Consider the following 27,177-nt stretch of genomic DNA (forward strand, 5'->3'; position numbering starts at 1 on the left):
TGCACATATTTTAAAGGAAATAATTAGCTTAAGTTAATAAATCATTCAAGGCTTCTTCTTTTTAAATTATAATTTCTAATCAAAAACCCATTAGGCAGCATATTTCTAAGACATAAGAGCATTTCTGAACAATATCAACTTCTTAAGTACTTTTACCATGGGCTGCATGTGTGGTAAGAAAAGACTTTTCATTTCATTTGAATAGATTTGAATGATTTGATTTGATTTTATTATCTGACTTTGTCAAAAGGGTAATGTGTAATTACTGGCCACATGCTGTCAAAAAATAGGGGCACAGTTCAAGATTGTGTACAGTAAGACGCATTACATCTTCAATGTCCTCAAAAGTGAATAGAAAACTTAAACTTAACATAAATTAAGGTACACATCCGAAATGAGATTCTGTGTCTAAGAGACGGGTTGCAATGTGCAGATTTCCTGGAGAGTCACACTCCATCCCAGCACAGTTCACAGCAACCAACAGCCGAGCAGAGAGGAGTCACAGGCAGATGCGATGCAGAGTCAAGTTTGGAATTTGCACAGTAGACAAGTCAGCCTGCTACCTCCACGGCTAATCTAAGTCAAGGATGTTTTTGTGTAGCCAGGTCCCCGATATCATCATAACAGAACTGTCTGATTAGTGGCAGGTTATCCACTTGTCTTGTATTGTCTTGTCTTGTATTATCCAGCTTGTTGACGAGAGAGCAGGCTTGGATCCCAGTTCACCTGCCTCCCTTCTGCCCCAGCTGAGTGAGTAATCTCCACCGGGATGGAGCTAGACTCCCCAGCAACCCATCCATTGCAGCAATCTCTTAAATACAGAATCTCGCTTTGGATGTAGTTCTTAATGCTAGTTTTTGATAGACTACATCCATGGTAAATCTGCAAACTGCTTTATTGCTAATCGTGTATCTACATCTATTTCTCCGTCCTCTCAGAGGCCAGACTGGACGCTACAGTGACTCACTAATGCCTTTTGAAGGTTAGGGTTAGTAAGTGGTATTCATAGAAAACAGGCCAGAGCTAGCTGGTTAGCATGCTAATTTCAGATATCCTTGCGACACAAACATTCTGGTCTTATCTTAAATTGTACACCTTAAATGATAGTTGGAATCAGCAAAAGATAATAATATAATATTATTTTAAGTAAGTAGCTCAGTCTAGGAGATTTAGTAGGGGTGGACACATTACAGAAGTAAACAAAAACAGTATGGTTTGTTTTCATGTTAACCAGGAGTGAGGGCGTTTGCAGTTTTATTCTACATTGTCAACCTGTGTTACTCTCACACTAACTGCCACTTAGAGTGTGCATTTCAAACGTCACTGGTACAATTATAGTTGATCTAACAACACTGTTATCCAACCAATAACTTAAGCAGGGAACATTTACTGCAGCTATAATCAAAAAGGCAATGCAACACATTTTCTGCCATGGATACATGTCATTGCAGTAATTGTGCTTGATTGCAGCGTTGGAACATTTGTTTCTTTCCAAGGCATCTTAATTCACTGAGGCCCTGAATGAAGACTGAAGGCAGAATACATTTCCACATGCCCATGACATTACCAGAAGCATGACCAATGGGCTTTTTTCACAGCAGACATTTTGACTTGCTGTAGCAGGGAAAAGCACAGGTGCAATTATTACCATTAACATTGGTTCAGTTCCATAGAAGTGTATCAGGAGAGCCAGCAAGCCCTGGAACATGTAGAGCTAAATGGAGTGCAGCCCTCATTAGTCCTATTTATCACACCTGTGTTTTCTTCTATAGTGTTGTTTTGTCTCACAGTATCTGGTCATTTTGATTGTCAGTGACCTCCGTTTTAACACAGCAGTTACAATGTCTTAGGACGAGAATAAGATAAGTTTGTTTTGTAAAGTAGAAATGGAAAGCTGGAATTGGGATTTGCTTCTGTAATGGTGGAGTATAATTTTCCCTCTGACTTTCCAGATAAGATAAAGCAGACTGCTGCTGTTTTCCGCTCCTCTCTGTGTAAACACTTTCAAATTGAAATTCATTTCACACTGTAACTCCCAGCTTGGTGACATCATGGAATATAACTCGGTGCCAAAATATTCACCTCACCACACATCAGAGCGCACATAATGCACTGTCTGCGATATGAATTTAAGTGTTAGCCGATTATTACCTCCTTTTCAAGTGGCTATTTGTCAATCTGATGCCCCGAGTATCACTCTCCAGAGAGAAATAGCCCAGGAAATAATTACTACCAAATATAACAGTTGGGCAAACACAATTCCAGAGGTTGTTCAGAATAATAACATGTCTAAATCAAGCAGTAGTCTAAGTAATTTATATCAGTCTTTGTATTCCATGGTGCTGTAGCTTTGGAGGTAAAGCCCAATTACTTGAGGGCATTATGGGAGTTTTGCTGTGTTGGATTTAGAATCTGTTCTCTATGAAATTATTAACTCAATGTGACACAGGCTTTGTTTGGAGCCTTTCAAAGTCAAGGTCACAGTAGACTCAACTAAGGGCTCAGGATTTAATCCCTTTTAGGAGTAAAGAAAAAAAAAGGTGACTGGCAAGGGAATTCATTGTAAAAAAAATTGGATTATGCCTTCAGTGTAGATATTGCTTCTTGTTTTGCGATTGAAACTCTGATGTTTTAGGACTTCTGTCAAGTGTTGAGATTTTACCCAGTCAATATGTTTTTATTCTTCAAATACAGTCAATACTTACTCTGGCTCTATATGCCAAAATACATAAATAAAAAATTAAATGAAGCAGAATCACTTGTTTCTTGAAAGTACAGCTTAGTTAAAGGTGCACATTTGACCAGATTTTTAGTTTAAAACGGTCTAAAAATGAAAAAACAATATCAACTTATAATGTGAAGAAGTAACAATGTTTTTGTAAGATAAGAAAAGATAAGATAAACCTTTTGCACCATTAAAGCTGCAAGTTTATAGCAGAAAGAAGAAGGGGAATAAAAGTATGGAACAATATCAACAATAAAAGAAAAACAAATGAAAAAAAAATGTATATATACACACATGATGTGGGCAGATATAAACAAGATGTTAACATTATTGCACAGGGTTGAAGTGCACATATTGTGTCAAAGATGTCTATGTATTGTGTTGCAGATCTACTGAAATTAGCACGCTAACCAGCTAGCCCCGGCCTTCCCTGTCTTATTATAGCGTTATGCCATAAGAGGTGATAGTGAGTCACTGTAGCGTCCAGTCTGCCCTCAGAGAGGACATGGACGCAGCTACAATGTACAGCAGTTAACAACTTTCACCTAAAACCAAAAATTTAAAACCCACACACAGACTAAAATTCTGCATTTAAGAGACTGTTGCAATGAAGTCCCTGGATTATTTAGGTAGAATCCAGGCTCGGCTAAGAGCTGCCCCACATAAACTGCTGCACGGCGTATTTCTCGGCAACAAGCTGGACAACATGAGACGGCAGATTACGAAACACCAAACGAACAGCTGTGTTAGGGTGATATCGCAATCCAGGCTGCATGAAAACTCCCCTGGGATGGAGATAACACTCTCCAGGGACCCCTCCATTGCAACAGGTATTCAAACACAATTTTAGTTACATTTTTAAGTACATTGTAGCTTTATTGCATGTCTAACTACACTGCATTTAGTAAATCATGTATTAATTGCAAAAGGTGAAATACTGCCCCTGATTTTTGAGAGAATGTCGCCAGTAATTTCAAATTGCACCTTTCCTTTCCTCTCGACCAAGAAGTAATGTCAACCTGAATCAGAGACTGTGTTATTACTGTAGCCATTGCTTCTTGTTTTGCTAGTAAAACCATACAATTTCAGGACTCATGTAAAGTGTCATTTTACCCAGTCAATTCAAATGCAACCAATACTTACTCAAAACAATATGTATATACACATTTTTCTGAGACTCTGGAGGCCTAGAAAAAGAGAGCTGAAACGCAGCAGAATTTACACACTTTCTTCTTTCTTGAAAATATGCTTAATAGAACCTGTGGTTAGTTTTCCCTCTACGAAGCAGTCATGTCAACGTGAATCAGAGCCCGGGTTAGTTCTGATTTCTGAAAAGCAGTCGCTGCAGTCACTTTGAAATCATCGAGTCGGCCACAGCACCATGATGCCTTATCTGCCACGATCCTGGTGAGCAGTTCTGTGTTTAAGAGGCTTTTCTCCACTCAAAGCAGTCACAATTTACCCTGCACCCCTTTCATGGGTGGTGAAGAGACTTGACATGCCTTAGAGGATTTTTTTTATGTCTTTTCTTTATTTCCCATCAAGTGTCAGCTCCAGCGTCCCCACCAGTGTCCCTCTGCTGTGGCATAAAACAAGACAATATTCTGTAATTGACACTTTATGTCCACATTTAACTCTTCTTGGTGTTTGCAGCAGAATCTGATTATACCATTATAATGAAAAGAGTAGTTCCCCATCATCTTCCTTTCATTACTGCGAGCCAAGTAAATGCAAACGCATGACACGGGCAAAATAAGCATGTCACAAAATAAGACAAGTAAAGGGAATTCAAGGTAGGAGTGGGTTGATTTTTTTTATGCTAATGAAGTTTATACTTTCCACTTCATTAGCATACAAATAGCAGCACTCCACTTGTGAGCAGTTGCTAGCTCCATTATCTGCTGTAGCCGCTGTACACTTTGACGGGCTGTCTGATAAATCTGAGCACGCCCTCACTGTAAAGATTACTGGGGTGCTCCATCTGTCCACTCTGCCTGTGCATGCGGAGGTGGGTCAGATCTAATTTAAATCACTGCCAAATTTATCTCAAATTAAGGCGTAAAAAACAGCACACAATAGCACTTACTGTGCTTAAAGGAGCCAAACAGCCCACAAATGAGAAGTTAGGTAACAATCCACCAACGGAGAGGCAAATGTCAAGAACTTGGCTCTTTGATGACCACGTGGTGTTCTTCATTATGCTCATTAACAGCATGAAAGCACTCAGCAGCGTTGCTATTATGACATCCTTTATCCTCGTTTCTGTTGTGCAGTTTTGAACCTGACATATAAGTGAATGGTAGCTGAATGCATTCAGCTAGACATGCTAATATTCCTGAAAATGCATTGCTAATCATATGCTAATTATTGTTGCTGATCAAAAGGTAATTATTTTGCACACAGCAGGCTATGATGGCACTACCACCAATGGAAAAAATAAACGCTCCAAAGCTTTTAACATATGGAGGAAGCATTTATCCACTAACTGGATGATAAAACAAACATTTGAGTTTCATGAGCACACTTAGACTAAAATCCGCTTTGTGTTTTTTGAAATCCAAAGTGGGTAAGTGCAGGGATGTTTGTTCAAGCACTCACTGACACCACTTTGAGCTTCACGCTCGCAGTTTGAGTTAACATAATGGGCCTTAAGCTTTGGTAGAAGCCACAGATAAGACTCTCCCAGGCCTCGCCCCTCACACACACATGCATGCACTCACACACACACACACACACACACACACACACACAAAGCTCTTCTTGGCGGTGAAAGATTCATTAGTGTAAGGATGCAGAGATCAGCAAGATTGGAGTGGAAGTTTCTTCATATTTAACAGTCTCAGGGAGAGAGCCAAGCCTTGTGGTCCGATAGCATGCAATTTTCATCAAAGTAATGGGAGATGATGTCTTAGATGCTCGGAGCACTGTGCTGGAGGAGAAATCAGGCATTTCATTGCCCTGCTCTCAGCACTTACTATTTACTTTTATGATTGTTTTCTTGTCTATATAAATCGCCATGGAGGCAATAGTAGGTGGGTGACAGTACAAGTAGCTTGAAGATTTTTATCAGCTGAATTTGGATGGTAAAATTACATTTGCATCATGCAACAAATAAGGAAAGCTTACCAAGAAGTGCAGTCAAGTATTCATTTCTTGTAAAGCTTCTTTTACTTTCTTTTACAAGGATAGACTAAAGATCGAACCAAACATTCCCTAATGATAAGTGTTCTCTTCAGTATGTTTTTAGCAAGTTTCAAGGATCACTGACCTCATGGAGACAAAACAAATGCCCTCCTCCATCGCGGTACTGTAAAGTCTTGCAGCTTCTGACGGATGCTGTCAAAAGTCAGGAAATAATGCATGAAGTTCCACAAGTAATTCCACTGAACCTGCCTAAAAAGATGTTGTTCCAGCTGACAAAGTAAGAATGGGCTTTGACAGTGACAGGTTAAGATTGCTTGTGTTCATCTTGCAACCATCTTGCTTTATGTTCTCAGGAGACCACTTTTGACCCAGTTAAGGAAAGTATTATGTACCAGCCTGGTGCAGGAGACTGGCTGCAGGAGACAGACAGTTACTTTCAGAGAGATATGTGCTGTACAGACTGTTACTGTGCTTACTGAACAATATGTGGTAGAGTGGTAGATATGTGAGAATAATACAAATACCGTATCTGGCCATGCATAATTTCTAGCATTACTTTTGATTTATACTCTTCACTTATTTAAGAAAAATGATTGTGTCTGGAAAAACTTTAGGAAAAGTCGAAGATGTACATTTTCTGCAAATGTCGACATATTTCAGAATACATGTAAATTGACAAGTTGACCTTTCGTGTGTTGAATTTTGGTCTAAACGCCTACGTGAGCCACTGGCCTATAGATCCGCAGCCGATCAGCTTTCACAGATTGTTCCAAGTGCAACTATCTGACTTCCTCTCTGGCTTGTTGCTGCAGTGGTGAGAAGTTTGTACCTCATTGTTTGTGGAAAAACTTAAGCTGCCCCTAAATAATGTCAACAATGCCAATGCAAACGGGTCAAGCAGACGGCCCTTGCTGCACTCGGGGCCCTCAGCCAATAACATTCCTCACCACACTCAGTTATTGACATCAGTCTTCTCCAAACTCCACTGTGAGGAAGCCTGAAGGCAAAAATGATCCACTAACTTTTATTTTTGCACTAGAAATCTCTTGATGCCAAATTTGTACATATCTCTATCACACATTAATTGTAGCAATACAGTTTTCAGTGATACAGAAGATCTCAAGAAAAAAGCCTATAAAAACTGTTAAAAAAAACTGAGAACACATACACTGCCGCTGATGTACATGTTTAGAATATAAAAACTATTATATGCAGTATTGCTTGCATCCTAATTGAAACCATGGATGAAAGATGTGCTTTTCAAGGTATATGCAGCCATGATGAGCCTATTTACCATGACTATTTATGGTTTGAAATATATTCTAATAAATACAAGTTATTATACATTACTGCCAGCAAGTGCACAGATGACAAAATGCTTCTACCATAGTTTAAAGTGATGCAAAACAGGCTATAATTTAGAGTTCAAGCCATTTGTAGAGTTTATTCAGACAATTAGAAGCATGTATATGTATACGCTTTCCTGAGACTGTTAGATTGTAGCCAAAGCACTGCTCATCAGTATTCAATGTCTAGTTTTCAGAAGAAAAACGTTCACAGAAGCCTACCATGTAACCCTCCTCACATTTATAGTTTTATTTACTTTTTTTTGCCTCTAGCATTGAGTGTTTCAAAGCACATCAACTTGGAAAGAGGCATGCTTTTTTATACGGACATCATTTCAGGTGGTAGTGATATAGATTGCTCTACATACTCCAGAGAGACCCTTTTCATCTCTGGCTATCCATCTTGTTTTCCTCCAACTATCTTGACATTGTTTTGGCTGCTTTCACACTGGGTCCGTTCACTGAAGCATCATTGTCCATCATGTGCAGCTTTCAAAGCACTAAAGACAAAATCTACCTCCCAGAATTATGCTTGCTTTTCACTCAGAGCTGATCTGTATGTGTTTATACAGACATCAATTGCATGCTGGTTTGAAGGTCCAACATCTGGGACCTACAAGTCAGCTGTTAAACTACTAAATCAGTGCAACTAAATCAGACCTGACAGCTATTAAAAAAACACTGGCATTTCCACTTTCCATCACATTGGAAAGATTAATGCCGAACCTAGACAGTATCAATGGGCTTCTTCCAGCATTTTCCCCCAGTCAAAAACGTCAATGTACAGTCATGTAAAAAATTATTAGACCACCCTTGTTTTCTTCAATTTCTTGTTTATTTTAATGCCTGGTACAACTAAATGTACATTTGTTTGGACAAATATAATGATAACAACAAAAATAGCTTATAAGAGTTTAATTTAAGAGCTGATTTAGACATTTTCCATGTTTACTAAGAAAACCATGGAAAATGGGTGGTCTGATAATTTTCTGATGACTGTAGGCCACTGTTATGTGTGCGCTGCCATCTTGCTGACGTACTAGTGATTGACAGCCAAGCGAAGTTTAAAACGGCGGATTCCCACATTCAGTTGGAGGTTGTGGTGGTGGATGGGTCGAACAAGCTGCATGAATCACGTTTTTGAACGTAACTTGCATTTTTACATAACTTTCAGCAGTCACATGTAGGGATGGGTACCGAATTCGGTACTTTTATAGGTACCGACCGAATTCCGTCGGTACTACCGAGTACCGATTCATCTAAAATCAAACGGTACCATGTTTCGGTACCTTAACGGATAACTTTAAACTGATCATTGATTTCAACCTGTTTTCATTTAACGTCTTTTATTAACAAGCGTGCTAACGATCGCACTATTTTTAATTTTTTTATTTACCTCCTCGTCCGGTCCTGTCTGCTCACCGCGGCCACTAGCCACTAGCTGCTGCTCTCTTCCAACCCGGCGCAGGGACGAACAGCCCGGCTCTAGGCCTGCTAGCCGCCAGGTGCTATCTCTCCAATGTCTCTACCCGGGCTTGGCCTTCGTCTGCCTCCAGATTGGACCTTCCTTACTCCGTTTGCTTTCTCCATTCTTCTGTAGATCAGTCATTAACAGCTAGCAGCTAGCTGCTGCATCTCTGGTCCTCCGCTAAAACTCCGCTCTTCAACTCAGGAATATTACCTGCCAATTTACTCCAAAGTGCCTCGCTAAAATTAAATCCCTCGGACTCCTGCGTCATCCTCGATATGTGCACAGAGCAGCCCGACTCAACTTTGTTTATTCCAACCACAATACTCTCTGACCGGTGCTGCGCAGCACAGCTACGACGTCATCACAACAAATCACACGTGCACTTGCAACCTTTTTTTTTTTTCTCCCCCGTGCACTTGCCACCTGAGAGCTCCTCTGCATTCTTTGATAACACTGCAACCTTTATGTTACAAAATGCACGTTCGCTCAACAATAAAGCACTGCTCATCCTGGATTTTATATTGTTTGGATATATTTTTTAAAGTTTATATTTTGAGAAATAAATATGTTGAATTGAAAAAAATTAGATTTTATTATTAAACAAATTAACATTTATTACCACATAAACAATCGCAAAAGTACCAAAAATTGGTACCGTTGAGTACCGGTATCGATTCCCAGGTACCGAGTATCGGTACCGTATCGGTTCAAATGTGAAAGGTACCCATCCCTAGTCACATGACCCTTGTTACTACTTCACTTCTGGCTTTTATACTTCACTTCTGGCTTTTATAATGCCTTACCAGGCGTTTTTTTTTTTTGCCCTAAACCTAAGGTCAGTGGTTTTACAACACAAATCCACAGAAACTGCATCCTTTTTTACAACCACGGACCGTACGTGTGTGCTATTTTTAGAACAAACCTTTGTACCATGAGCCGCCATATGTACCTGTGTGACGGAATTTGTGGTACTGACACACGACCTCTGCCGTTTATGTTGGAGAACTTGTTGGCATTTTAGTCTTATCTCAACTTCCTCATCATTCACTCCTATAGCCATCAGGCTGTCTCATTCTTCAAGAGATTCTACCAGACTAACTGAATTTCCCCTTGGGGATGAATAAAGTAATTTTGATTGATTTGATTGATTGATTTGATGTTACTCCATAGTTTGTCATTTACATCCACCTTATTCTCAGGGTGGCGACTGTAGAAATGATTATGGGTGTCTTGTCCAGTGAGTAAGCAGAAGTAGCAGTAAGACAGTAAGTCTCATTGGCTAAAAATGGCGGCAAACTGCAGAAGCCACAAGTCATTTGCCTTCATTTTAGAAATTTAAATAGAAATTGTGGGTAGCGGTATCAGCTGAGCGTATTCTAGCCTTCAATAAAGGCCCAACTATTAAATCAATATCAGTTTAAGTGAACACTATATATGTGGAATATTTTCACAGCTTCGTCTTGCTGTTAGACAGTCCTTTCCAACATCTCTTCAAAAACCACCAGAGTCCATTGACAAAAACAGTAATTTTACCTTCACAGAGCACGGGACTTGCTGGTCCACTGCTGCCATGATCGCTTGGTTTATGATCAAGGCAGCAGGAGAGCTGCATCTCTCGTGTTCTGCCAGGAAAACAGAAATTGTCAATGGAATCTGGTTATTTTTAAGAGACCACAGGTAAGCTTCAGTTTCCTGTCTAACAGCAAGGTCAAGTGGTGAGAAGATTCTATAGTCTACACTTAAACTTTTTTAAGGTGACAAATAATAATTTTTCTCCAATTTTCTTGTTCAGACTAGGAGAAAATTGGTGAAAATTGGCGGCACATTATCCCAAATGACTAATACATGTGTTATTCTAAAATCCAGGTGTCAGGCTTGACTCACCCTCGCTCGTCAGCTGGGAGGCTTTATAAGGGGGCTGCAGCTCCCTGCTCAGTTGGCTGTGTGTTTCCAGAGAGTCAACACTATCAGTTGGCTTCTGTCTCAGTGAAAATCTGAGTTTGACTGTGTGATTCTTTCTTTTGGCCAGTTACCATCCACTTTATCCACCAACCCCCCCCCCCCCCCGTCCAGTGACTCCCACTTCACCTTTCTTTTCCGGATCCAATTCTGTCATTTTGATAGAATCAGTGGGTGGTTGTGGGGAGTTTTATTCTCACATCACCTTTAAGAACCCAAGGGCCCCATTTTGCTTCGGCCCAAATTGTGATTTGTGCCGTTTTTGTTAGTTTCCCAACCTGCGACCCCTGTCCTTCGGGCTTTGTTTCTGGGGAAGCGAAACACAAGCCATTTCAGAATGAAATGCAGGAGACAAAACATTTCCAACCTCTGACTTTGGAGGCACATCATGTACGCTTTGCATTCAGGTAATAGATTTTTAGTCCAGACAGAAATATCTCACACAAGTTTGGATGGCTTGCTACACAATTTTGTGCAGACATCCATGCCCCCCTGAATCTTGTCCCATTATCTGGAGGAAATTCCAATTTGTCTGTTACTGGTTTATAATGCCTGCAAATCTAATGGCATTCCCATCAGCCTGAGCTGTACCTTGGTTGCATGTTAACACTCTACGTTAGCATTTAGCTTGCCTTAATACAGCCAGGCAGAGCTGCTACGATTGTTGTAGAATCTTTGTTTTAAATAAAACTGACAAAACATGAATCCATCATCACAGTAGCTGTTAGTTTCAGATGAGAATTGTTTTACATATTTTAAGCCTACTTTGTAAATCAGAGTTTAGAAACAGCTGGTGTGGTGCTGTGTTTTTGGGTCTGGTTTCGAACTGCAGTTGTTGGAAATTGTAAAAACTATTTGTGCAGAAATATTAACTCATAAGAAAAGTTTTTGATCTGTGCTGGATATGTTGTGGTTGAATATTAAAGTGTTCACCTCCAAGCCTTAGTATTTTAATAATTCTCTTTTTAGTTTGTGTCTTTTACCCTTCCTGCTGCCTGTTTTACCAATCATGATTTATTTACTGCAAATAAATAAGCTGAATTGAGTTGAAATGAACAAGTATAAATGTAACACTTATGAAGCTTTGAGTCAGAGCAGTTTACTTTGCAACAACCCCAGAGCGACTGCTGAATCAACAAGCTTTTTTTTTTTTAACCCCACGTTGAAATTATTTCTTTTTTCTTCCTCACAGGATATCTCTAAAGTTCAGAGAATTGTCACAGCCAGTAAATCACCCGTGAATATCGGCGTAATGAGGAGAGAGAGTGGCGGCGTTAAAGACTGCCAGATGGAAAAGGTGAGCCTTTAGAGTAATTAAACTGTAATGGCCTGTGTGACCTGAGGGCCTGTATCCATGACGTTCATCTGTTCATCTGCTCACTGGATTCATGCTCAAGTCCCTCATCAGAAATCAGACAAGCCACTTTGACTCCAAGTGTTTCATTTGGTTCATTAATTTAAAAACTTGATGCAACAAGTGGCAGCTTGATGAATTATTGAGTCAGTACTCATTTTGTTGAATCACATTTTATTGCACATTACCGGAGGATTAGAATCTTCTTTGTGACATCTTAAACATTGACTATAAACAGACTATAATAACAAGTAGAGCTGAAATAATTAGTTAAAAATGTTTAAAAGGTAAACATTTAGCATGTCCTGGCTTCAAAATTCAAAGATTTGCTACTTTTTTTGTTTTATATCACATTAAATTAAATATTTTAAGGGTTGTTGGTTGACAAAAAACAAAAACAAATCCAACATACTTTGCAACTGGGAAATTGTGATACCAATTTTTCACTGTTACTATCATTCAGAGCAGTGGCAATTAATTTTCCCAAGAGGCTACATGAGACACTGAGAAGGTTGCGGAGGGCCGGAACTTAATTCTGCTCAATAATTACATCACTTAATAAAATGCAGTAATTTATATAATTTTGAGCTGCTACTGGTAAGAATATAATGTTATGATAAGGCTATATTAATGTGGAGTAAGTCAAATAAAGCAGTAAAAATAGTAAAATCTCCAATCATTATCTTACTTTTTCATTTATTTTAAACACAACATACATTCAAACCACAAAAAAATATATAGAGCATGTAAGTGTTTTTCACAAGGTAACTCAGTGTTTTTTGTGGAACGCATTCTATGCAGGTGCGTATGCATGCATGCACATACGTAAATCGCCTTCAAAATAAAAGCACTGCGATTGTATATGATTTCTAAGTTTCCGGGTAACCTCATGCGGACCGGACAGGGGCAGCCAATGGGCTGGATGTGTTCCCCAGGCTGCCTAATGCCCCGGTCTGATTTAGAGACTACATGATTAATAGGATAATTGTCAAAATGGTCACAAGTTATAAAAGGTTTCTGAGGTCCTGTGACCTCACTGAAGCACAGTTTCTTTATGAAAGCTGCATTAAAGCTTGAAGTGTTCCTCTGGGAATAATTATATACTTTACAGTGTTCTAAAGATTAGATGACTAATACATTTTTCAATCAACAGAACATTTACAATATTAATAATATATTACTTGTTTAAGTAATTTATCAAACATTCTCTAGTTTCTGCTCCATTAAATGAGAGGCCTTGATGCTTTTATTTTTATTTTGTTATTGTTGGAAAATTAATATCTTTGTGTACTGTTGGTCAGATAAAACACAATATGAAGACTTCAGCTGGAGCTATGTGTACTTTTTTTGTCCAATTATTGATTTTTTTTTCTCTAATATTCCAATCATAACAGTTCAATCAGTAGTGAACATAGGTGTTTGTTGCAGCCTTACATCTCAGTGACAATGATACCCACAATGCACTTTGACTGCAGCTGTAGTCAGAGAGTACTAAGGTACTAAGGTTGCTCAATAAAGGCAAAAATCATAAGCACAATTATTTTGGTCAATATTGATGACTCATTGAGTTTGGAAACATCATGCCTTTATTAAACTTTATTAACTTTATTAAACAACATGTTTTTTTTAACAGTAGATTTTGTTGAACTTTAACCCTCCTGTTATGTTGCAGGTCAAATTGACCAATTTCAAAGTTTAAAAATAAAAAATAATAGTATTAAATGTATGCTTTTGGATAATTAAACGTACATAACAGGAGGGTTAGCTATAATTCTACTGAAAAAACAAACAAAAAGGATCTCATGACACTCAAGAATAAAGGGCACAAGGGTTTAACTATAAAAAGGTAAATCATCATATCTAATTATTTTAAAATGTAAATAATCAATGATGTGCAGCCAATTTTGTGACGTCGCTGGAGTTGTGGTCCTGAAATAAAATCAGAGTCCTCTCTGTCTGAGAAAGTGAAGACCACCAGTCTTGGGTAGACTGAGGGGAGCTACCATCCCAGCTCTGCGGTCCGGAGGTGCTCACAGGCGGTGTGGAGACTGTAAACGAGGCTGAGGGAAGGCAGCATGGCTAAGGGCGATAGTTAACTTCTTTATCGGCTAGCACTACAGCATTTTTCTCGCCAGCGGATGGTCTCTGGCGAACAAAATGGATCAACTGTGGCTGCAGATTACCACCTATAAATGGATTTCAACAAGTTGCTTTTTTTTTCTTTTTAAAGTTATTTTTGCCATTTTTGGCTTCAGTGAACCTGGCAGAGATACTGAATAAATCGGGGCCGCTGCTTGGCAAGGACTAAGCCTTAGTGGTATGCACTTTACTTGTGAGCCACCAAACATGTTTTTCATAGAAACTTGGTAACAATGGCGGCACTTTGAGAGTGACTTTGGACTTCCAGGGGGTGAAAGTGCACCGCTGTCAAGGAAAGAGGTGCACTAGATATAATATAATACAAGTTTATAATACAAGACAAAACGAGAGCATCAAAGTAATACACAATTCTTCAATTTTCATCTCCAAAAAATTAAAAAGCCAAAATTTGTAATTGAAAATAAATTTCTATGAATTGCACAGCCTTGAAGAGAACTGTGGTGGTATTGGTGGTGGTGGTGGTAAAAATAAAATTGGCACATTCACACCAACTTCAAAGAGCTTTTCACTCCCAGCTGCACTTGTCCAGTGCAAACATACAGTGAGTTTTACACTGAGGATGGTCATTGGAACATTTGTGGGAGCTGAGTGGCTTGCTGGCACTTTAAAAGCAGTTATTGAGGGAGGAAAGAGGGAAGCAGTCACTGACCTCTCCTATTCGGATTTTTTTTGTGGATGACTTCGGTACCTTACAGTCCCAGACTTGCTTTTTTAAGATCCAGGCGAGTGTGAGCAGTCAGTTATCAGGAATGCTCCGAATGAGTATCTCCAGCCCTGTCAAAACCAACAGGATTTGAAGAAAGCAGAGGAGGGGAACAGGGTCCATAAGGATTTTTGACAAGTGGCTATCAAGAACTATTACAGATGTAAGTTGAAAGACCACTTGAGACAGGGGAGTACGGGGGGATGCCACCCAGAGAGGAAATTACCCTCTGTGAAAACTGTGTCAAAGAGATTGTTCTTTAATGAAATTGTGCCAAAAACAATGTTCACTGGTGTCCCAAAATTGATTATATAATTTTGGCAGGGTTGTAAAAATCCTGCAGCAAGACGGAGAAACATTCTGATACAGATAAGAGGAGACATATTTGAAACAGAGACGCAGATATTGTGTTCGCTCGTGAACACCGTCACATCTCCCCCATCCTCCTCATCCTCCTGCAGGCTGGGAGGAAATGAGGAGAGACAGTCTGTATGAGCATGTACGGCTGCAGTCTGTGCTTCAGTTTAGGAATGAAATGTGATAGATTTGCTGCACTATAACGAATGATTGGCTTTCCATAGACGTCCAGGATTGTAGTCAACTAAAGAAAAGTTGGTAGACTGAAATTATACGCACTCTTTAACCACATTATCTCTACTTAAACTAAATCAGCCACAGTGCACTGGTAGCATTCTTTGTTCACCAAAGCATATTTTTTTCCTGAGGCCAGATCTTTTTTCTAAAATTCTTTGCAATGGGAGTGCCACATATCCATACGCAAACTATTTTTTGTTCAAACAATATCTCATTGTACACAAAATGAATCCAGAATGTGAACTTTGTATGATAATTTAATTGTGCAATAAAATATTTTGTATATATAAAAAAATATAATTCTCACTGTATGGCACTTTCAAAATAAAATAAAAAGTAATTGTGCACAAAAATGAGAAATGTCATTGTCGTACGGAAATAACTGTTATTATTGGTAAGTGTCATTCTTACAATCAATGTATGTGTATCTTCCAAATGTACTTAAATGAGATTTTTAGATAAGCTAAAATAAAGGTTTTGAATGCTAAAATATCACCTTTGCCGTTTTTTAATGTGCCTCTCTGATTAAACACTGGCCCCTCCTTGGCACCCAGAGTAAATTGGTCTAGAACCACCAGTGACCAACGGTAACACTTTATTTGAAGGGATATGCATAAGACTGACATGACACCTGTCATTAAGATGAAGGAGGGGTTCCTCAAGGCTCGGTCCTTGGTCCGCTCCTCTTCTCGATATACACCAACTCCCTTGGCTCCCTCATCCACTCGCATGGCTTCTCCTATCATAGCTATGCCGACGACACCCAGCTAATCTTCTCATTTCCCCAGTCTGAAACACAGGCAGCAGCACGTATCTCGGCATGTCTGGCCGACATCTCCCAGTGGATGTCCTCGCACCACCTCAAACTCAACCTGGGAAAGACTGAGCTACTTTACCTGCCAGGGAAGGGCTCCCCCACCACTGACCTCCACATCACTGTCCAGAACACAGTGGTTGTCTCCACAGAAACCGCCAAAAACCTTGGCGTAACACTTGACAACCAACTGTCCCTCTCAACAAACATCACCGCCACCACCAGATCTTGCAGATTCTTGCTGCATAACATCAGGAGAATCCACCCGTTTCTCACCCAGAAGGCAGCTCAGGTCCTGGTCCAGGCACTGGTCATCTCACGCCTGGACTACTGCAACTCCCTCATGGCAGGTCTGCCTGCCAAAGCCATCAGACCTCTACAACTCATCCAGAATGCAGCTGCTCGATTGGTCTTCAATCTTCCCAAATTTTCACACACAACACCCCTCCTCCGCTCCCTCCACTGGCTACCAGTGGCTGCGCGGATACGCTTCAAGACTCTAGCTCTGGCGTACTCTGCTGCTAACGGTTCAGGTCCTACTTACATCCAGGACCTTGTCAAACTCTACACCCCTGCCCGTCCTCTACGCTCTGCATCAGCCAAACAGCTGGCGACTCCCACCCTGCGTGGGTCAACTCGCCTCAAAACCACTTCCAGACTTTTCTCTGTCCTGGCTCCCAAATGGTGGAACAAGCTCCCTACCGACATCAGGACCTCAGACAGCCTGTACATCTTCCGCCGCAGGCTGAAGACCTATCTCTTCCAACAATACCTCGGTTAAGTCATGGTCACCTAACAGATATATAAAAAAAAAAAAAAAAAGAAAAAAAAAAAACTCTTATTCTTTTCTCTTCTTTTCTTCTTTAACATATAGCACTCCTTAGCAATGACAGTTAGCTCTTAAAGTTATGTACTTACTCGATTCCTATGGTCTATGTCTAGTACCATCAGGTTGAATGCACTTATTGTAAGTCGCTTTGGACAAAAGCGTCTGCTAAATGACATGTAATGTAATATAATGTTAATTATAATGCATGCTTATGAATATTGTCATTAAGTGTCATTCGGTCAACTATGTCACCTAATGCAAAGCTGACATTGTTTGAGATGGATGAAAATATCACAGCAAAGAAAAAAAGTGTCAAACTCTTCCCAATATTGTAGCCTATAAGTAAGGTATTTATAAATCAGTAGCATAATCTGTTTAACTACTTTCTTACTTCTCGTTTGAACATACATGATCACAAATGTTTTTCTTTTTAATAACAAATTATCCTCTTTTGTTTGTTTTTTTCCACAAAAAGTACAAAATGTACATGTAGTTGAATAAGTCGGGCCCTCTGTTTGATGAAGTAATCCTGTGTTCATCTCAAACAATGTCAACTTTGCATTAAAGGTGACATAATTGACCGAATGACTCTTAATGACAACATTCATCAGCATGCATAAAGCCTCCTTCCTCTTACAGACAGATGTTATGTCAGTTTTATGCATACCCCTTAAAATAAAGTGTTTCCAGACCAATCATCACACACCATGCTGAACAACAACAACATCAATAACACCAAGTGAGGAGAGATTAATACTGCTGGTCACAGAGAATGGCGGCTTCTGTCCTCTTCTCTTACGTGCTTCTGCCCTTCTTCCATCCAGAGTGTGTGTACACTCTACCATGTGCCGACATTTTTACTTCCACAGATATTTCATATCATAGCAAAGAGTTGAGCTTTGTCTCAGCTGAAAAACCACTGTCCCCTCCAAAGCACTCTAGTGTTCACAGCTGGGCGTTTTCAGAAAAAGTGTCTGGTGTTTTCAGCTGGTAAAAATGCTTTGGTGCCTTGTGACGTAACACCAGTGACTGTCTGACCTATGAGAATTCAGTCGGACAAGATCGTATTGACCAACCGACCAGGAGATGTCAGCCCTATGGTGGCCCTGAGAGCTCACAGCGTTGCAACTTAAGAAAACACATACAAATACACAAAACACAAGCAAATTGAGAAAACATCTTCATCAATTTGACAACACAAGTGCAGCATTTAGAAAACGCTCTGCAAAGACCAAATCACAACACTAGCATTAGCCTGCTAGCCCGTATCAATCACATTGCAGTTAAACAAATCAAATAAATGATTGATACATGTTTTAGTTGGTCTCTCTCAACGGCACCGAGTTGGTCTTGGTCTTGCTAGCCCGCTAACGCTAGCATGCTATCGATCGCCGGCTAACATTAGCACGCTAGCGCTAGCCTGCATGTGCATCACATTTAAGTGTCCTCCGGAAACACTTCTGTTGTGTTGTGGTCTTTGCAGCGCGTTTTCTAAATGTTCGCTTGTGTTGTCAAATTGATGAAGTTGCAGTGCTGTGAGCTCTCAGGGCCTCGAGTCAGCCCTACAGACATCACACTTAAGTGTCAAGTGACAATTATATATAGTTTACATTAAATACATAGGGAGTATTCGGGCGTTCACCTGGTTCTACAAGTCATTCGATGCATCTAAATATTCATGTACAGCAAGTGCTTCAAGCAAGTAGTTCATAATTTACCAAATAGGATTAGAGAGAAGTAGTTAATGGACGTTGCCGTGACCGTTTAGTCCTCATCCCATGTAAAACTTTGTTTTGGTCATAACAATTTGCAGCAAATTGCGTGAAAGCAAGAATATTACCAATTGGTGCAAAATGGCTTTAAGTGTATTGCAGCACTGAAATGACTGACATCGATTGTAGCCGTAAGTGCAATTCTGTTACAGAATAACAAAAACACATCCTACAGAGCTGCAGCTAATGATTATTTTCTCTATTGATTATTTCATGATTGATTGTTTAGTCTATAAAATGTCAGAAAATGCTGAAAAATGCCCATCTCGGGTTCTGAGAGCCAGAGGTGACAGCTTTAAATTGTTTGTTTTTTCCGAACAACAATTCAAACCCATTTACCAGAATACTGTCAAAAAGTGAGAGGACAGATCTTCACTCGAAATCAAACCAAATGTTTGTACGGACATCAACTGCACACTGCTTTGATTGCTTGGTAAATTACTTTACAATTTCCAGTCATACATTCATCTATTCGTTGTTGATTCATTCACTGTTTAATTGTTTTGATGAATAAACAGATGATCTAACAGTTTAATCACAAGAAAACTGTTAAGCCAACAGAACATGTAAACAGCTTACCTAAATTACTGTCATAATTCGAGGAGAAATTAATTGCTAAATTTTACAGAAGGAGTAGAAGATTTAAAAGTTTTTGTGGAAATCAAAAAGGCATATTAATATCACTGATACTGCTCTATTCATCTCATGTGTTTTCACCGAATACACACAGCTGGGGAGTTGACACTTCCCAGCATGCACTCTCTACACTGCGCTGAGATATTTTCCCTCTGCTCCTATAGACCGGGGGTGACTGCTTCCAGAATCAGACGGAGGAATCAGCCCCAGAAAGTAAAAAGCTACCGGAGCCACAGCAGGTGAGTTTCACTCAAATTGATATCAATAACAGATGCAGACTTTTTAAAGTTTACTCTAGTTGCTGCAGGGAATTCCAGCTCTACTTTGACCCTTCAGAGAAAGATTATGCAGGGGGATATCGTCTAGGATGATACTAATGGGGTTTTTTTTAACATTTTTCTTATGTCAATCAAAAATGGGTGCCTGTCTCATAATACATTCTAATTTCATAAAGATGTAAATCTTAAAGAATGTGTCACATTGATTTCATTTTTTAGGCTCAGGGTTGCATTTGTTGGGGATTATTTTAGGTATTTATGACACCATCAGTGCCTTCTATCTGTGACTTTAAATTAACTACGGTGTGTGTATGTTCATGATAATGATGGGACAAGTCACCTAGTGCAACTTTGTGATGAGTGATGCATTTTTACATGGACGTAATAATAATAATACATTTTATTCATAGATCGCTTTACATGGTACTCAAAGACGCTTTACAGTTAAAACACAGTGAAAATGCAGTTACAAATAAAAACAAACAATTAAAATCAACAGCGTTGATCATACATTACAGTTCTGAACAGGTGGGTTTTGACAAGTTTTTTGAAGGTTGGTGGATGTGAGCAGTCTCTGATAGAGAAAGCTTTGTCGCCCCAGGTTCGGTGCTTGGTCCTGATGGGAGGGGACAGGAGATTTGCTTCAGAGTAACGGAGGCTGCAGGAAGGGGTGTGGGGACTTAGTCCTCAAGATGTCACCCCTAGGTTTCTGAAGAGAGCTTAGCTATCATGAAGCTAAGTGTTGTGACTCCAGCACTGCCCGATTCCCAGCGCTAGCTAACTTCAAGCTAATTCAAAAAAGGGGCAAAAAGTGGAGCTGAAGTTGGCTGAATGAAGCCTGGTTGCTGAAACATGCCACCTGTGTTTGCTACCACCTGTCATTCAAAGTGGCCACACCCTTATTTATGCAGAATTTTAAGCCTTTATTTTATTTTTATTTTATTCTTAATTTAAATCTCGAGGAATCATTGAGGGCAGGCACTCATTTTTCAATTATGTCGAGAGCACAGAGAAAGAAAAAAAAAAACACAAGGAGAGAACAAACAACAACAGATGGAACATCAGTGAAAACATTAACAACAGTTGCAGTCAAATGCAGAGTAATTGGTAATCATAGTTTTTAGTTTTAGAATGAGTTATATAAAAAAATCACCATGAATGAGGGACTAAATTAGCTATAGCCCAAAACTGTTTATGTTCCAGGCCGTAAACGTGTTTATTTCTGCTGTGAAGTTAGGTATTTTAACACGAGGGTGTATGGGGACAGATCAAGTGGCAACTTCCAGGTCTGAGCAGTGAGGGAAACCAGGAAGTGCCTTAAGCTGCTATCGAGCAAAAATTCCAGCAGGGGGCGCTAATGGCGGCTGCAAAAGCATTTTGATCCATTCATTTCAATATGAATGGATCCAAATGAGAAAACTTCCCACTTGATTTATTAACTCAGAATTTTTTTTAAGGACAACACTATGGTCTCAATCACTAGTAAAAAAAATCTTCTTCACAACAATTTGATGGTAATAGTGTAAACAATGGCCCCATTTAGAAGAAAATAGAAGATAAAGAATCGTATGATTTGGGGTGTGGCTACCTTTGATGACAGGTGGTTCACAAGGCGAGCCAGAACAATGCGTATCCACGGCAACGTGTCAATAAGTCACTGGCACAAAGAAATAAGGATAAGTGGATAAGCTGATTTTAGTCATTTTCCCCTTTTAATGGGGATTTATGACACTAACAGAGCTTTTTATAGCTGATTTTTGAACCTAAATGAATACTTTACAGAACTATCTCATAATGAAAATGTGAAAAACAAAGCGAGTTTTAAAGGACTTCATGAAAAGCAAAGTTAAACAGATGTAACCAGCTCAGTGTGACTTCACAGTGACTGACAACTAATAACCCAGTGAGATTCAACCCGGTATGCAACAAAAGAAGCGAAACAAAAAGCTGAGCAGATGATGCAGCACGATGGAGATACACCCACAACGCCTACAACACATCCCGAAAAGAAGGCAACCAATCTGCTAACACCCAACGTTCAGTGAGACAATGTCACCTATAGTATGTGATATCAATGCCCTGCCAGGGACTATGCATAAATGCCTCCCTCATCATATTATTGAATTGAGTCACACCTGTTTGGCGGTGGCAGATGGTACAACAAAACAATGCATCTCATTTCGATGCAGTGCAATACTGTGTAACTGAGCAACTGTCTTGCATTCCAAGTGGCAGAGATCCATTTTTAGACACTCAGACTATTTGCACAAGAATACGAGAATATTTCAAAAGAGAGAGAGATCTGGACAAAATAGGCAGATTTGACTTCTCTTGTTTGTTTTGTGCTAGAGAGATATTCAGTCCGACAATTGCCTTTTTTAAATGTTATAAAACAATTGACTACGATACAAAGCAGTGTGAGATAATGGGATTCTGTTTTAGATTCATTGTCATGAAATAGTTCGACATACTATGTTACATGTTTTTGAAGTCAGAAGCAGTTCGGTCCCGCAGGAACTCACTGCTCTGTATGATCACAAGATGCAAGACAAATAAATAAAAGACATTTAGTAAACTATGTACATTAAAACAGAAGTGTTTTTGTTTTTAAACCTAAAAGAGAATCTCTTTGATGCTTTTTTACAGTCACATTTTTTTCGGAGCAGTAGCAAAGCTGACAAACAAGAAGAAAAATGACTTTTGACGTCTCAGTTTGGGTACTTTTCCGACATCTAACTTTTTCAAATGAAATCTTTTTTTTTTTATCTTGTTAATTGGGAAATTTTCACATTGTGTGGTGCAGCACTGAATCAACAATTGCCTCTCTTCTCCTGCTGTTGGTCGGTATCCCTCATGCACAGCACTTGCCATTCATGGTGTAGTAAACAATTTGATTAGTAATGATTTGCATTCCGGTCTCTGTGGATCAATCCACATTAAAGTGCCCTCTATTCCTGTCACTACTCTCCTTTCATTATGTGTTCTCATGTTCGATTTGTGAGACCGAGAACCTGAGTGGCATCTCGCCTTATGTTCAAATGCTTTTGTAGAAAGAAAAAAAAAACAGAAAAAAAGGCTATTCTTGGAGTCTTGCACCTGTTGTGTTTTTGCACAATACAAAGACAGGTCTAAATAACAGCAGAGCAACACCTGCACTTTTTAGGCGAGACATATTGTACAATAAGCCCTCATCTATTCGCTCGGTCTCCTGTGGCAGACTGATCAGACAAAGAGACTCTCATTGATGTGACCTGAACATCGACAGACTGACACGCCAACGCCACAAACCCACAGAGGAGTTTTCAGCCAGATTAACTATAATGTCAACAACATGGAAGAACATCGTTCTGGCTCTGTAAACACACTGTGTGGGCTTTAAAGCCGCAGTTTGTAATCTAACTTCTATACGATTTATTCAAATGGTAGGCGAGTTCATCAAGTTTCTTCTTCAAGTCAACAATATAACTCCATAACACTTCAGCAAAACCCCGGCATACTGTAACGACAGAGTAAAGTGGCACCAATGTTGTTTGTTTTTGACACTCCTGAATTTTTTTTTTTTTTAAAAAGGTGCAAGTGGAAGCTGCAATGTAAAAAACACAAAGGGGGAATGTCAGCCAGATATGCAGTTGTTCAAAATCATCAATTATTAATTATTATTCAAAATAATTTAAAAAGCAATGAATAAGTCTGTCAAATCTTCATTCCATAAAAATAGTTGTTTTTGGTTTTTTGGAGGGGACAATATCCAAACATACTAAAGAAAATGTGTGTTTTTTTAATATAGATGGAATTTGTTTTAATTGCTAACATATTCCCCAAAAATAAAAACACACCATCCGCCTGCTGTGGCACAGTCAGTTTGTTAATTAGTGAATGTGTGGGTGCATGCCAACTGTCAACTGACACCAACAATAAAATTGTGCAAGGAAGAGGTTTAATTCCTTTTTACTATTTATTTTACAGCCATAGAGAAATGAAGGGTTTTACCATGTTTTATATCCATAGGAAAGAATGCACAGCCAACATAGTCTTAACAGATGTATTTTTGTAAGCTTTCCTTCTACTTATTCCTACAAAAACAATACAGTGAGAATCTGAGTCAAAATAAAGTCAGAATTGTATGCATGTTGCGGTCATTAAGACACAGAGGTTATTTGTTTTAGATGAGCTTGACTGCTGACATTGGAAGCGCTGCTACTAACAAAGCTGTTTCCTTAAAATCCACCCTTGCACAAAAACTTTTGGATGTCCTTAAGGGAGTTTTTGGCTTGTGATAAATAACATACACACACTCAAAAAAAAGGAAAATCCCACAAACTCACATCAAAGTGGGTTGCAACGGAGGTTGGCAAGAAGCCACAAGAGTGCATTAAGTTAGCAGTCGTTTGCCTGCAGATGGAAGTGAGAGTCATTGAGAGCCGAATCTCAGTCCCTGAATCACAGAACATAAAAAGTACAGCTCAGTATTTTCTAATTACATAACTGCCAAATTATAGTAAGGTCAAAGTCTGCTTTGAAGCTCTCCTGAAAGTGATCGGCTAAATGTAGAGGTGTGTGTTGTCTCTTTTTGTTTGTTTTGCTCCCAGCCAGGTGATAGAACTATAACCCACTGCCATGCAGAGTGATGTGTAACTCAATAATTTGCAAGCAGCCAGCAAGCCTAAAGGCATTCTCCAAAGTGACATTGGTAAACACAAAACAGATGCTTTGCTCTGGGAATTGCTTCCTGCAGCCTGTCTGCGGTGCTTAAACATGTCATTGCCAAAACTGACTTAAATTATTCAAAATACCAAAGAAAATTGGATTCCATTAATGAAATACATTGTAGCCACATAATTGCATCTTTAAAATGTTTGCAGGAGTATATGAACATAGCAGGGACACTCTTAAACTGCAGTGTGTTTCAGCGTAAAACAGACTGCTGCTGTTGTCAGAGTTGGTCTTCAGAACCCTGAGAGCTGCACGTTTTCCATCCCACCAGGTAGTTAATTGCATTTATTCCCAAGTGTAACTCGCTTTCTTGATAGCTGGAATGAAAACCAGCAGGACTCTGTGGCTGTGTCCCAGTCCCTGGCTGGTCGAAGTCAACATTTCAAAACCTAGTACTTCATAAGAGGCTGACAGGGATATATTAAGTTTACCTGCCTAGACCTTAAGAAACTGTTAAAAAATAATGATATTGCCTCATACTTCCACTAGGTCTGCCTTATGATCATCCCCACCATGCAGAATACTTTTCTTTTAATTTTGAAGAGGGCATCTTCAAGCTAAAAACAGAGTTTTAAGTTGCTCTTTATGTTTAGTAAATTGTGTAAAGATGTCATTATACTTTAAATCAGTGAATGTAGATTTTAAGTGGTGTAGCATGCACCATATATTTTAGCAAAACAACATAACTCATCATCCACATGTTAAATAGGTGATTGGTGCATTTGCTCTTATGCCATCTAATGGAGTTGTTAATAGGACAGAGGAATGGGAGCCGGCTGAGGCAGAGTGTCAACTTGCTTCTCCAATTTGGAGAATCCGCCAATTAAAACGCAATGCACCAGGTTCAAGCACATCTGGCTTTTAACGGGAATGGAGATGACACTCCGTGCTGTGGGCGTAGCATGAATTAAACCAATTATACCTTTGCATCTCACACCGTTTAACTAGCAAAAGGGGAATTGGACAGGTCCTAAATGCACCTGTGCCATGCACTATAGATCGTTTTAATAGGGTTGTAGCTGAATTGGTATGAAAAAAATGGATGTAAACATAACTTCTGCTTAAAAATAACACTTTGCAGATACTTTTAGGCTGGTTTTCAATAGCACTGACTGTATTTTTGGCCTTTTTGGAAATGTTTAACTAAAGAGATTGCACTAATGCACCATTAGCTTTGGTATCTGTGTGACTGAAGTGGAGCAAACTGCGACAACACTATGGTGAGTTTTCCACTCATCCTGTTTGGGAAGGATGAGAGCATTCAGACCAAAAGCACTCAGTCTTTCAAAGGCAACACCTTCATTTAGCTGCATCATCTGAAGTAGCGGCCAGACTGAGAGAAGAATCAAATGGCATGGTAGTAACCGTCAATATTATCTTTAAATAACATCCTTTTGCTTCCCATAGATATATTTAGCAGCATTTTCTCCTCAGATTACGGACCACCACATGTCTGCTGTAGAATATTATTGTGTCAGTCTCATTAAGAATCTTTATCTTCTGAACCCTTACAGCAAAGGAGCCAAGCGCAGACCGGAAAATCCACCACAAAGCTCTCAGACGACAACGAGGAGGCAGAAGGAGGCAGCAGCAAAAAGACAAAGCCACATAAATACAACTGAGCGGACGGCATATCATCCAGAATGCAGAGCTCCTGCATTGCCTGAAGGATCTTTCTAATAGCACACACTTGCGCACTCTCACATAAAACACATGTGCGCCCACACACACACACACACACACACACACAAATGCTCACACACACTTTTAAACACACACACACACACAGCTACACATACGCATATCAGCATTGTTTGCGAAGCTGAGACACTGGAATTGTCAACAAATTCCAAACTGTCATCTGCAAACCTCCATAGTAAAATGGCATGCATTCTAGAAATTCTTTTTAAAAAGGTAGCAATGGCACTGGTAACTTGTTTCATGATTGTTCATTTGTTGTTTACTTATCTGAGTTTTATTCTGAGTGAGGACTCTGCTTTCTAAATGTGTGATCTTTCTAGAAAATTCCCTTTGCACTGGTGAGGTCTGACACTGTATCCTGTGATAAGTATATCAATTGACAAATTAAAAAAAATACTCCTACTACTACTATTACTACTACTACTACTACCCAACTTAGAATATTGTTTGTCACTCATTGTAGCAAGGTTAATTTACTCCTCCACATTTTGAAATATAGAGGCTCAAGTTGGCTGGCCAACTGTTCAACATTTAATATTTCAGCACTCTTTCTGCCTTCAACACTCAAGAGGCAAAGAGCCAAAGACTCACAATGGGTCGTCTCCCCGAGAATGTGCCATGCACTGAGTAGTAACTCCTAGCTACATGTATCTGTGTTACCTGACCTTCCTGTGTCCTTTCAATAAACTGTAATTTTCAGTAAATGTGTGAAGAATAAATGGTTATTCGTGGGAAAGAAATGAGTGAGTATGTTTGTGATCAACAGGGGAAAAGGTTGCAATCAGGATTTATTCCTCGTGAATATTAATTGCATGACAAACATACCAGAAGAAGAGGCATTGACACATCTGAGGTCAGAATTAAATTTGTTTTTTCCGAAAGAGAAATTATTCATCATTACATAATTTCAAAAACGGGCTTTGTTGAATGATTATCTGGTACAAGCGAGGAAGGTCACAGTGTGCCCTTTTTTCTTCT

General features: G+C 39.4%; 1 protein-coding gene across 1 annotated transcript in view; it reads left to right on the top strand.

Annotated features, from left to right (window-relative positions):
• Positions 1 to 26,569, top strand: part of luzp2 (leucine zipper protein 2) — a 196,366-nt gene extending 169,797 nt beyond the window's left edge. The window contains exons 10-12 of the mRNA XM_059347564.1: positions 11,838 to 11,942; positions 19,672 to 19,746; positions 26,013 to 26,569. Of these exons, the coding sequence (XP_059203547.1) occupies positions 11,838 to 11,942; positions 19,672 to 19,746; positions 26,013 to 26,120 (288 nt within the window). The 3' untranslated portion in view covers positions 26,121 to 26,569. The remainder of the gene's footprint in view (positions 1 to 11,837; positions 11,943 to 19,671; positions 19,747 to 26,012) is intronic.
• The last annotated feature ends 608 nt before the right edge of the window (positions 26,570 to 27,177 follow it).

Source organism: Centropristis striata, chromosome 2 (genome assembly GCF_030273125.1).
Source record: "Centropristis striata isolate RG_2023a ecotype Rhode Island chromosome 2, C.striata_1.0, whole genome shotgun sequence".
Taxonomy (NCBI): domain Eukaryota; kingdom Metazoa; phylum Chordata; class Actinopteri; order Perciformes; family Serranidae; genus Centropristis; species Centropristis striata.